The sequence below is a fragment of the Pteronotus mesoamericanus genome, unplaced genomic scaffold (assembly GCF_021234165.1).
Source record: "Pteronotus mesoamericanus isolate MK-2021 breed Mesoamerican mustached bat unplaced genomic scaffold, CSHL_Meso_final scaffold_507, whole genome shotgun sequence".
Classification (NCBI taxonomy): Eukaryota; Metazoa; Chordata; class Mammalia; order Chiroptera; family Mormoopidae; genus Pteronotus; species Pteronotus mesoamericanus.
The window spans coordinates 2,427,792-2,439,717 of record NW_026555319.1 but is presented as its reverse complement, the minus strand read 5'-3'; the positions used below and the strand labels follow the sequence as shown (position 1 = coordinate 2,439,717).

At 70.0% G+C, this 11,926-nt stretch overlaps 1 protein-coding gene across 1 annotated transcript in view; it reads right to left on the bottom strand.

The window, feature by feature from the left end:
* The window catches only part of NCOR2 (nuclear receptor corepressor 2), a 159,203-nt gene that overhangs the window by 10,676 nt on the left and 136,601 nt on the right, over positions 1-11,926 (bottom strand). Inside the window, exons 26-39 of the mRNA XM_054594180.1 lie at positions 11,658-11,779; positions 11,085-11,187; positions 10,802-10,906; positions 10,468-10,571; positions 8,313-8,463; positions 6,490-6,630; positions 6,079-6,171; positions 5,289-5,584; positions 3,727-4,081; positions 2,444-2,665; positions 1,655-1,906; positions 891-1,040; positions 617-772; positions 313-517 (exon numbers count right to left, since the gene is read on the bottom strand). Coding sequence (XP_054450155.1) covers positions 313-517; positions 617-772; positions 891-1,040; positions 1,655-1,906; positions 2,444-2,665; positions 3,727-4,081; positions 5,289-5,584; positions 6,079-6,171; positions 6,490-6,630; positions 8,313-8,463; positions 10,468-10,571; positions 10,802-10,906; positions 11,085-11,187; positions 11,658-11,779 — 2,455 coding nt within the window. The remainder of the gene's footprint in view (positions 1-312; positions 518-616; positions 773-890; positions 1,041-1,654; positions 1,907-2,443; positions 2,666-3,726; positions 4,082-5,288; positions 5,585-6,078; positions 6,172-6,489; positions 6,631-8,312; positions 8,464-10,467; positions 10,572-10,801; positions 10,907-11,084; positions 11,188-11,657; positions 11,780-11,926) is intronic.

Genomic DNA, 11,926 nt, shown 5'->3' with positions numbered 1-11,926 from the left:
ACGCGGAGGCTGGGGTCTCTGTCACAGCGCACAGTCTCCTTCTCCCCACAGACTCTCTGAACCAACAGCGGGCCCACCCCCGATCCGCCCACCCGGGCACGCCACCCCCCACCCACCCAACTCCTGGTCTGGCCACCCGCTCACCTGTCCCTGTCGCCCGACGCCCGACACCCACCCGCTCACCTGTCACCCGCACACGCGCCCACTCGCAAGCCTCACCGACCCGCCTGGAACGCCCGCCCACCCGCCCTGGCACCCGCCGAACCCCATCGCCCGCCGCCCGCCCGCCGTCCCCGTGCCAACCTGGCCCACCTCAGCACCGTGGGCGTGCCGGGCTCCGCGGGGGCGGCGGGGCCCCTCGCGCCCGCGTTGTGCAGCACACTGGGTCTCTGCTGGACGGCGTCCTGGGTCCGGGGTGAGATGGGCGAGTGCTGCAGGGGGTGGGGGTGGGGGTGGGAGGCGGGGCGGCCACCGCCCCCGCCGCCGCCGCCGCCGCCGCCGCCGCTCTGCTCGGTACCTGGCGGTGACAGCGGCCCCGGCCGTGTCAGAGGGGCCGGCCCCCCGCGGCCTGCGGGGACGTCGGGACTCGGGGGCAGGGGGCGCCTCGGATGCCTACCGGGCCTCCAGATGGGCGCGTGCTCCACCGTCGCGGTGGCCGTGAGGGCGGGCTTCTCGCGCTCCCGGTCCCGCTCCCGGTCCCTGTCGCGGTCTCGCTCGCGCTCGCGCTCGGAGGACGAGGAGGAGCTGGGCTTTGTCAAGTGGGCGGGGCCTCCTGGAACCGAAGGGCCCGCGGCTCAGCCCCCGAGTCCGGGAGGGCTGTGCCCCAGGACACCTCCCAGCCCCTGCCTCAGCCTGGCCAGGCCCTGACCCGGGGCGGCGGGAGGCGTCACCTGGGGAGAGCGGGGAGCTGCTGAGCCGGCTGCTGAAGTGCTGGGGTGCGGCGGGGAGGTAGGCCAGGCGGTCCATGGCGGTGGCTGGCGTGCCCGGTGTTGGGGGCACCAGCACGGGCAGGTGTGGCACTTGGGACAGGTCGATGATGCCTGGGGGGGTGGTTTGCAGCCAGAGGGAGTGAGGGGCCGCCCCCCTGGTGGAGGCCCCTCACCTGAACATGCTCCCCGAGCACCTCCCCCACCACTGGGCCCAGGAGCTGAGCAGTGGCCTGCCCCGCTTGCTTCAGCCTCGGTTCTTTACGGTCACCATGGAAACGCCGCGTGCGGCCGGTTTCCCCCCACCCTCCCCGGGCCCTAACCAGCACTTGGGCACTCCGGGGCATTCCGGAAGCTCTTCCCGAGGATGACCTCGCTCGCACAGGCAAAGCAACCACAGGCTGATTGCAAGTCTAGGGAACCAGGAAACCCTTAAGCCTCACATTTCCATCTTTTTTGTGAACTTCAAGGACCGTACGTGCAGGAGCGCACGTGGCCCACGCACACCCGTGTGCATGATGCACCAGGGTGTGCATGGCTCTCGGACGCCCCCGCGGGCGCTCGGTGCACGTGACCCTCCAGCACCACCAGCCAGGTCTGCGCGGCTCCTGGGGTAGCCGTGCCGCCCGGGCCTCTGAGGCGACCCCACTCTCACCGCCTCCGCAGGGACACGCGTGCCCCGGGCGTGCGTACCCCGCTGCATGCCCAGAGTGCCCGGCGCCACCCACCTCGCGGGCCGGCGGCGTAGTTGAGCGCCAGCGAGGACTCGCGGGGCGAGAGCCCGCGCAGCATGTCGGCGCGCTGGGCCACGGCGGCGGCCGCGTTGTGGTGCATCTGCTGCGAGGTGATGTAGTCGTTGATGATTGTCTGGCGGTTCTCCAGCGCCGCTGTGTCGGGGTAGCCGCGGATGAGGTAAGGCGGGTACAGGTGAGGGTAGGCGGGGTTGGGGGCCAGGTGCCGGGGCAGGTAGTAGGCAGCAGCTGCTGGGAGAGAGGGGGGCAGGGTCAGAAGGCGTCAGTCCGCCTGTCCTTGGGCCCCCCAACAGCATCTCCCGAAACACCCAAGACAGAATCGAAGCCTCTATGTAGAAAGACACGTGCTCCCTAAAACATATGGGGGGGCCTCGTCGACAGTGTTCTTGGGATCGAGGTTCTCGCATACACGGGGCATCCTAAATGGGGGTCGCCGAAACACCAAGGGGACGCACCCTTTACAAAGATTTCCAGGTCCCATCCTTCTGGGACACCCCCCCCTTGAGCCCTCCCGAGACACGTTTGCGATCCTAAAGGCCCCCGGGACACGGGAGCCGCGGAGAGATGCTTAACCCAGCGCACCCCTCAGGCGCCTGCAGGAAGTTCCTGCCCACCAGCTCGCACGGCGGCACTGTGGGCCTCCCCAGCTCTAGGCCTCGGTTTCCCCGAAGAGCAGGGCCTGGCTGACGAGCGAGGAGCCCCAGGGCGGCCCTGCTGAAGCCCCCGGCCCCGCGCTCTGGGGCCCCGGGGGTCCAGGACACCCACCTGCATCCAGGGGGATCCCGCGGGGAATGGAGGTGGGGTCGAAGGCGAGCGGGATGTGGCCGCGGTAGAGGTCCACGCCGCTCACTCCCCGGAGGAGGTGCTCGTAGGGTGAGATGGGGTGGGGGTGGTGCTCGGGCACGGCGCTGTGCGGGGACTTGGCGATCTCGCGGGGCGTCGACGTCAGCTTGCGGTCCTGGGACGCCTTGCTGGACGAGAGGCTGCCTGTGGACGGGCAGAGCGGGGCTGGCACCGGACCTCCGCACGCAGGTGCGCGGGGAGCCACGGTGGGGAGCGAGCCTCGGGTCCCCAGACCAGTGTCCCCATTCACCCGCTGACTTGCCTCCTAGTTCTCTCTCTTTTTAAAAAAAATCATTTACTCATTTGCTTTTTTCTTAAAAAAAAAAAAACCCAAAACCAAAACAAACCCCAACATTCTTCACTTGTTGCTTTAATTCATTCATTCATTCGTTCAATCAAAAACTATTTCTGGAGCCCTGACCACATGCCAGGCACGGTTCTGAGAGCTGGGGCTTTGCCAGGGGAGGGGCGGACAGAGCTCCCGGCCCCACGGAGCTGACATGAAGCAGAGGCAGATGACACATCAACCATCAAGTAGGGACTCCAGAGCAATCAAAGCTCGGAGGAAAAAGAGAATGTGAATGGATGCGACCACACTGGAGCGGGGTGGGGGGTATTTGGTCTCAAGAAGCCTCCTTGCGGACGTGGCTTTTGGGCAGAGACGTGAACGATGACAAGCCAGTTAAGGAAAGATCTGGAAGGTGGGGGGCACTCCCAGAGGAGGGCACAGCGCATGCAAAACCCCCAGAGAAAGAGGAGCTGAGTGCAGAGCGGAGGCCGCAGGCGGGCCCAGGCGGAGGAAGGGCCCGGCTCAGCGGGGCTCCTCCAGGCGTCTCTGGGCTGCGTGGGAAGGGCCGGCTTCCCTTCTCAGTGCAGCGAGAAGTCGCTGGAAATACTTAAGCAGGAGAACAGCATCATATGGTGTAGGGTTTTCGGAAAAGTATCTGGCTGCCGCTTGAAGAGCAGGTTACAGCGGGCGGGGGCGGGGAAAGCCGCGGGAGGCCAGCTGGGGAGGGTGGAGGTCTGGGTGGGGGTGTGGGGGAGAACGCGGAGCAGGACTGGGAGGCAGAGCCCACAGGCGTGGCAGGCCGCACGCAGGTGGTGGCCCGGAGACACCCCGGTTTCCGGCCTGAGCCAAGGCTGGACAGTGAGGCAGGCTCACCCCCCCGCCCCCTACCCGGCCCCCTGCCCCCTACCCCACGCACCCTCCTGAAGGCGTGGGGTCGGCTCCCGCGTGGTCACAGGCGAGCCGCGGGGCAGGTGGCTGCTGAAGGGCGCCCCGTGATCCTCATAGGTCAGGGGGCTCTGCCGCGGCTTGCCCAGCTCAGGGACGATGACCGGGGCGCCCCGGGTGATGGAGCCCCCTGCGCCGCCCACGGCCCCCGGCCGGCTCTTCAGGCCCTCCTCGTAGCAGGCTCGCTCCAGCGCCCGCGCGTCGGCCATCGCGTCCAGCGGGTGCACAGGCGGGAAGCTGCGGCCGGGGCTGCCGATGATGGAGCGAACGTCGTGCTTCTTGGAGCCGGCGGAGGACGTGCCCGCATCGTACTTGAGTGGGGTGCCCTGCGGGGCGACAGCACCGGCCATGTGACTCTCTGGGTCGCGGCGGCTCGGCCGTAGAGCGGGAGCCACGTCCCACGCCTGGGAGGGGCCTGCCCCGCCCCGCCCTCCGGCCCCCAAGCCACTGGGGGCAGTGGAAGGCACAGGGAGGTCAGGCCTCCCTGCAGCGTGCGTGGTTTGCCAGAGCAAGGCCTCACACCCCATCATGGGCAAACCCTTCCTCCCGACAGCTGGGGACCCTCCGCATACCCACTGCCGAGCCAGGAGACCCAGCAGCCAATTCCAGTTCCGCCGCCCAGGGGCCTAAGGCCAGGAGGTCAGGGCGGAGGCTGCTGTCTGCTCTCCAGCCAGGAAGGGCAGCTGAAGACATGGACGCGTCCCAGCCCAGCCCGCTGGGAGCAGGCCCCGCCCCGTGCAGACAGGCTGGGAGACCCAGATGCACAGGGACCCTGAGTCTTTGCAAGGAACATGATGCCATGTTGATGCAGAACTCTTTTAATTACTTTCATAAGGGGAAACGCCCTCATTTTAAAGAGAACGTTCTAGAATCGGACCAGTGCCCCTGTTTGCTGCATGATGGACTCTTGCCCATGGCCCGCAAGTGTTCTCCCCCGGGGCCCCCACCCTCCTCGTCCGACCACGGGAAGGGACCGTGGCCCACAGTGGTCCCCACCGACCAGCTCCTCCCACAGTCAGAGCTGATCTTCCGCCTCTGGCGGCGGGGGGCGGGGGGCGGGGGGGGGCGTGTGCCATGAAGCAATGGTGCTGCAGATTTGGGGGGGGCCGCTGGATTCGAGGTTCACAACAGCCATTTACTTGCTGCTGTCTGACCCCGGACAGGCCGCTGGCCCAACCTCCCTGAACTGGCTGGTGCGCACACAGGGCGGAGGTGCAGGGGTCCCGCGGAGCGCTGGCGGAGGGCCGGCGAGCCCCGACGGCCCGGCCCCCAGGAAGGGCCCTGCCGGGGCCGCCCGGGAGCGTGCGTCTGGCTCTGGGCCCGGAGCCTCTCCCCGCAGGCTGGGGGTGGGGGCAGGGACCGCACAGGCTTCGATGGCCCACACGAGGTCGCGGCTGCAAGCCCTCGGCCTCGTGCCCCAAAGGCGCAGGACCTAGGCCGGGCGAGCAGCAGCCGCGTGGCCCTGGGACTCAGCTTCCCCCACGGCGGAGGCCAGGGCGGCCCCCCGCGGCCCGCGCCCTGGCCCGCCCGTACCTGCGTGATGGAGCCCTCCTTGAGCGGCCGGGGGGCCAGGGGCAGCTCCGGCGTGCGCCGCAGCTCCTCCCGCGGGATCTCGTGGATGGAGCGGCCTGCCTCCTTCACCGTCGCCACCAGGCCCTCGTGCGCTGGCTTCAGCTTCAGGGGGCCCAGGGCCTCCAAGGGCCGGGCCTTGTAGGCCTCGGCCAGGTCCCGCGGGGGCGGAGGGGGCGGCGGCGTGCCCTCCAGCTTCAGCAGCTTGGCCTCCCGGCGCAGGTAGTCTTCCTGGGCCTCCACGTAGGACCGTGGGATCCCTGCCGGCAGGACAGGGCGCGGGCCTCACACCTGGTCCGGCCCCCAGGCCCTGCCTACCCTCACCTGGGGCCTCCACACCCGCCGGGTCTGGAGCCGCGCACACACACGACTTGAGCCCTCTGAGCCCCAGGGTCCCCGCCGGTCGGGGGCCTCACTGCAGTGGCGCAGGTGAAAAGCTCAGACCGAGGCTCCTGGGGGGGGGCTTCCCACGAGCCACAAGCCCAGCTGTCTGACCTCCAACCTCCCACTGACCGCACCTCCTCCTCCACGCTGTCCCGCAAGGTGAGGGACAAGCAGTGCTTGGGTTGGTGCCAGCCCCAGGGTGGGGCCCCGCAGACGGTATCTAGAGCGCAGGGCACGGTGGCACTTCGCTCTTCTTTCCGAGTAAGAAGTGCCTTGGCTTCCCACCCGCCCGGTGCAGGGGCCTGCCCGAGCACGGTCCCTGACGGGCGTCCACCCCCCGGCCCCGCGCTGGGGCCGCCGGCGCCGGTACCTTGGGTGATGGAGCCGCGGCTGTGGTGCTGCTGCTGCTCCTTGAGGTGGTGGGGGCTGCGCCGCTCGGGAGGGACAACGCGGCCCATGAGGCCTGGGGAGCAGAGGGCGGGGCCTCTTCGCGTGGGTCCTCAGGCCGCGACGGGGACCGGGGGCTGCAGCCCTCCCCCCGAGGAGCGTCCCTACAGCCACCCGCAGCAGACCCCATGAGGATGGGGCTGGTGGCACAGAACCCCGCGAGGGGGGGCCCCGCCTCCAGGGCCCAGAACGGGCTTCCGTTTCCCCGCCTGTGAAACAGCACCGGCCACCCCACTCCGTCCCCGCAGGGGGCGCCGAGAGGCACATCCCGCTGCCCGGGGGGGGGGGGCCCCGGCCCCCGCTGACTGGAGCGGCGCGCGGGCGGGACACCCACCTTCGATGCCGGCCGAGGTGAGGGTCCTGCCGACGCGGCCCTCCATCATGTCGTAGGTGCGCTTGGGGGCGGCCGTCTCGTGGGGGGGCCCTGAGCTGCTCCTGCTGTCCTCCTTGGAGCACTGGGACACAGACAGGCCACCTGGAAGCCAGGCCCAGCGCTCGGTGAGGGGCCGGCCACCGGGCGACCGTGCGCACAGGCAGGGACCAGCAAGGTGGTGGGGGAGGCGCACAGCTGGTCACCAGGCCCCTGGACTGTGTGCTCGCCTGCGCTCATGTGCACGTGTGCACAGATGCGTGCGGGCGCTACCGCAGGTCCACACGGGAAAGCACGTGTCTGGGGGCAGGAGGGACAAGGGGCGTCCCTGGCAGAGGTGGCCTTGCCAAGCCGGGATGAGCCCAGTGGGACTGGGACCTGCGGCCGGGCTCACCGCCCCTGGCGGGCCAGGGGCTCCAAAGAGCCGGAGCCGAAGGCTCGGCGTCACACTCAGAGACCGCGGGCCCGGCCCGGGCACCTCCCAGGACCCTCGAGAAGTGGGTGGCGTTGGCTCTCCAGGCCGCCAGCCCTCCCCCGCCCACTTCCCCACCCCAGCCCGCTGCCCTCGGCTGCCGGGCGAGAGCGCACGAGAAATTAAAAGCCCATTTTGCAGACAACAAACTTAACCCCAGAGGCCCAGGAGCCGGTCGAGGGGCTCGAGGGGAGATTCCACCCAGGGCTATGCCCCCAGCACCTCGACCGCTGGGCCCTCGCTCACTCCCAGGCACCCAGGCTGGCGCCGCCCCCGACCGCCTCCACCGCCTGGCAGCAGGGCAGCACGTGCCCAAGGCACACGGTGCTGCCCTCACTCCCAGGCCCAGGGTGGGGGTGGGGGGCGGCCAGGCACAGGTGGAGGCGGATGGCGAGGGAGAGGCGCCCGCCCCCTAGAGAGGCAATCAGGGCGGCGGGCTGCCAGCTGCGGAGAGGGCGCCGTCGGCGGCTTTTATCTCCACCCCCCGGGTGCCCCGGCTGCCAGGGAGCTCTCGTCCAGCCTCTACTCCCTTAACCCCTTCCGTGCGGGGCCCCCCGGCTGTGAGACCGAGAACCGGGGAAGAGAGGGGCCAAGGGGCTGGGAGCAGCGTCCTGGGGTGCAAGGACAGGCGGAAGGTCCGTCTGGACGTCACCGCTTTGGCCCCCGTGGTGTCAACTAGAGCGCACGGCGCTTGCCACGGGGGCTGGGCTGGAGGCCCGGGCCCCCGTTTCCCCACGGCGCTTCCCACAAAGCTGGCTGCAGGCTGGTTTCCTCAACTGTGACGACCTGGGGCGGGGGCGGTCAAGGCCCCCCCACCTGCTGTGGGCTTGGGGACGCGGCGCAGGGAAGCCGCCGCCTCTCTGAGCGGGCCACCTGGCGTCCGCCCGCCCTGGCTCCTCCCCCGATCCCGGCCGCCTTTTCTCTTGAGCGGCCAGAAGGGCGGCCATGGGCCCCCGTGCCCCAGCCTCCTCACCGGCACCAAGACGCCCCCTACTCCTGCCCCGGCCCCGCCCGGCGGACGGAGGGGCGCACCTCCCCCATGCTTTCCCAGCTGGCTGCCCTTTAGCCCCAACCCCGCTCTTCCGCCCCCATGACCAGCTCCTGATACCCCGGGGCTGGGGCTGGGTGGGCGAGCTCTGCGGGACAACGCGGGGTTAAGAAGGCGATGTCCTGTCCCCCGGGGGACCTCGGACGCGGCACCCTGAGCCCCCGCGGTAGCCATCTCCCCGTAAATCGAGAGCCCTTCCCGGGCAGCCAGGGCCCGGGCCAGGGGCAGGGGAGGCCCAGCATCGCCGCCACTGGGGGCAGAACTCACCCTCGTAGGACAGGATGTGGCCCTTCTTGCCCTCGTAGATGACGTGGCCCTTGGGCAGGCCATCCTCCCGACTGCGGTCCAGGCGGCTCGGGCTGTCCTCACCGATGATCCTGGTGATGGTGCCCTTGTACAGGACGTCAGCCGGCGTGCCCTGCGGGGGCGGGGGGGTGAGCGCCCGCCGGCTCTGGCCAACGGCCCCTCACGCCCGCCAGAGACGGCGTGGGCCCGCCCAGCACACGCACAAGCGCTCCCTCCACGTCGGCGCACAGGCCCACCTGCGCTGGTAGCAACCCACCAGGGGCAACCTCCAGGAACACGCGTGTGGGGGTTGCACGACACTCTGGAGTGACATTGTTGGAGGTCGCACCACAGCCTGATCAACAGTCTGCTGCGTGACCTCCACCTGCCCCGTCACTTGGCCTCTCTGAACCTCAACAAAACATGTCAACAAAACGCCCTCTGTGTCCACGACCCTCAGGGGCACCTGGCGCAGAGAGGCGGTCCCTGGATCGGGGTGTCCCTCTTTTCTGTGATTCTGAGAGCCCAGTCAACAATGCGGGGCCCTGCTGTGCGCGAAGCCCGGGACCCAGAACACAGGGCCCCCTGTGGGGCAAGGGCAGCACCCGGCCGCCCTGGGCCTCGCCCCCCGGCTCTGCGACGGGGAGGAAAGCGAGGCGCCCTGGAGGCGCACGGCTTCCCCAGCGCCTCCCTGCTGCGCCCTGCGATATCTGTGCACGGAAGCGTGGTATGTAAACAGGCATGAATCTGGCTGACGATCCGCCTTGCGCGGCGAGGGAGCCGGCGGCCCATCGTGCGGCAGAACAGGCGGAACCACACGGCCAGCCGACTTCTGCCCCTGGTGCACGCTCGCCGCACTCAGCGGAGCGGCCTCTGAAAGGTTATGGTTTCAAACCCTTCAGATTTTGAGGAAAATGGAGCCCGAATGACCCCTTGGTGGCGTGGCCTGAGGCCACTGGGGTCAGAAACACCTCGCCGGGGGCCGGCCTGCGGCCTGAGGCTCCGCCACCAAGGTGCACGTCTGGGTGCACACGTGTATGAATTCAGGTGCCCCATTCCCCGGCACCAGCTCCCGAGCCAGGCACAGCTGGGCACACAACCCTGGGTCCGGCCGCGACGGCTCTGCGACCTCAGGGTTCACTGCTGAGCCTGTCTTCCCATCAGCGAGATGAGGTAAGAGCCCGGCGTCTATACCGAGGGGAGCGCCCTGTGTGGGGCCGTGGGAGAGGAGGGAAAGGAAGCCGGGGGCTAAGGGCCCTGAAGGCAGCCGCACCGTGTGCTGCGCCGGCCACAGGTGTCGGGGTGGGGGGCAAAGGCGGGGGGCTCTGGGTGCACCGGGAGCCCCGAGCCCAGGCCGGGAGAGGACTGAACCCCATGGGGATGGGCGCGGGAGAGCCCGCCTGCAAACCCCGGTGGGGCGGGCATCGCGCGCGCTCCCTGCTGCCTCTGCAAGGGGCGGACCGCCTGGCTCCAGCCCTTAGGCTGCGAGCACCACAGGTCGCCGCTGGCGCAAGAGGCAACTTCTTCGTTTTCTGGCACTAAAGTCGTAAATCGAGACGGTTCCGGGCCAGCGAGGTGCAGGCTTAGCTTAGGTGCCCAGTGCCTGCCGCTGAACCCTGAGACACAGCCCGGGCCCCACAGCCTCCCTCTCCAGGCACCATGGCCCTGTGCCGGTCCCTGCCCAGGCCGGGACCCTCCCGCCTCTCTGGCGTTGCGCCTGCTGTTCCCTGGGCCCGGAGGGCTGTTCCCTGCGCTTCCGGCAGGGCCCTCGGCCTCCGCGGCCTGGGTCGCCCCAGGCATTCTCACCCACAGTGTCACACTCGGTGGGAGGCACCGACGACTCTGCTATCATCCGCTCGGCGCTCACCCATTCCCTGGTGGCCAGCGGCCTGCTGCTCCCAGGCCGGCCCCTAGGGGGCAGCAGGTTTCGTGTCTCACTTGGCACCAAGTGCTCAGGGTGAGTGGCGGAGGCATCAGCTGCTGTCCCAGGAACCCCTGCCAGCCCCACTGAGGCAGGTGCCATGCGACCACACGGAGGGGACAGAGGGCCTGGTCCACCGCTCTGTCCCCAGTCAGGGCCACCCCAGGTGCGGCCCGCGGGCCCCGCCCGGCCCCCCGCCGTGCCCCCAGCACTCACGTGGGTGATGGAGCCGCGGTAGGTGCCGGGGCTCTCGGCGGGCACCCGTGCACTGGGGACACCCTTGCTGATGCTCCCGCCCGGAACTGAGCCCAGAGACGTCCCTGTGAGACAGGAGATCCAGGGCTGAGGAGAGTTGGGGACCAGGGACCGGCGCCAGGCCCGACAGCCACCGGCCTGTGCTCCGGGGACCCTCACGGTCCCCATACAGAGGGGCCTCTGGCCCTAAATGGCGAGGCAGACGACAGTGTGGGATAGAAGGTCCCACCCCACCTCAACCCTCCAAGGACTGGAGGGGCAGCCGCTGGGGCCTCGGGGCAGACGCCTGCCTCACCTCTCAGCACGGACGTCTCCTGGGCTGTGGGCACCCCCAGGCTCTCCGGCGGCCCAGCCTGGCCCCGGGGGGACAGCTGCTCCTGCTTCACTCCGCTGAAGGGTGCTGGGGACGGGCAAGGGCTGTGAGCCACACGCCACTGGGACCGGGCCCCCCCCGCCCCTGCCCGGGGCGGGCACTGTGAGGGGACCTGGGGCCAGCGTCCCAGGGACACGCTGGCCGCCCCCAACCCCCAGCGCGGACGGCTGGAGCCCAGCCCTGGCCATGCAGGGAAGGTCCTTACCCAGCTTCTTGGGGTCCATGGTGAGGGGCAGCCCCATGGTGATGGGGCCCACAGGGACCTTGGCGTGCTCGGAGTACGGGGCGTGGAGCTGCACCGACAGGCCCTGCGGGGACAGACGCCGCTGGGTCACAGGCCCCGCAGTCCCTCCGCCGCAGGCCCCGGCCCGACCGAGCGCCTGGACGCCCCATCGGACGAGGGCCCGGCGGGGCCTCGGGGGCCACAGCAGGTCTGGGACCCGGAGCCGCCGCGCCCCGCCCCTCGCCCGCACGGTGACCCCCGTGACCGGGTGCTGTTTCTGGAGGACGGTACAAGCGGTCAGGCGGCCAAGCCGACCGCTCGACCCCCCACCCCGCCTGCGTGGGGCCGGCTGTGCGTCTCGCACCCGGGATCTACCGCTTCCCAGAGCGGAGACCAAGGCACCGGGAGGCTGAGGCACTTGCCCGAGGCCACGCTGTGTGGCTGCAGAGCGCAGACACGTGACTCTGCCTCAGGGTGACCTCCTAAGGTCCCAGTCCCAACCCAGACCTCCCCGGTCCCACGGCCCCTCCCGCGTCACCGGGGGGCGGCACTCACCTGCCTGTCGAGGACGCTGGGGTGCTTGCTGGAAGAGATGAGCGGTGGGGGGTTGGAGATGGTGGGGGGGCGGGGCAGCACGGGCCGGGTGCTGTCGTGGAGGCCCAGGGACAGCGGGTGGCCTGTAGGGCACATGTCTGTCGGTCACAGGCTCCCAGGGTGGCCATGCCCCTGCCGGACGGATTTAACCCCCGTGCCTGTCCTGCTTGGGGGGGCGCGGTGTCCCCGGGGGGGCCCCCCTGTGCTGCTCCTCATGGGCTGCCTGTGTC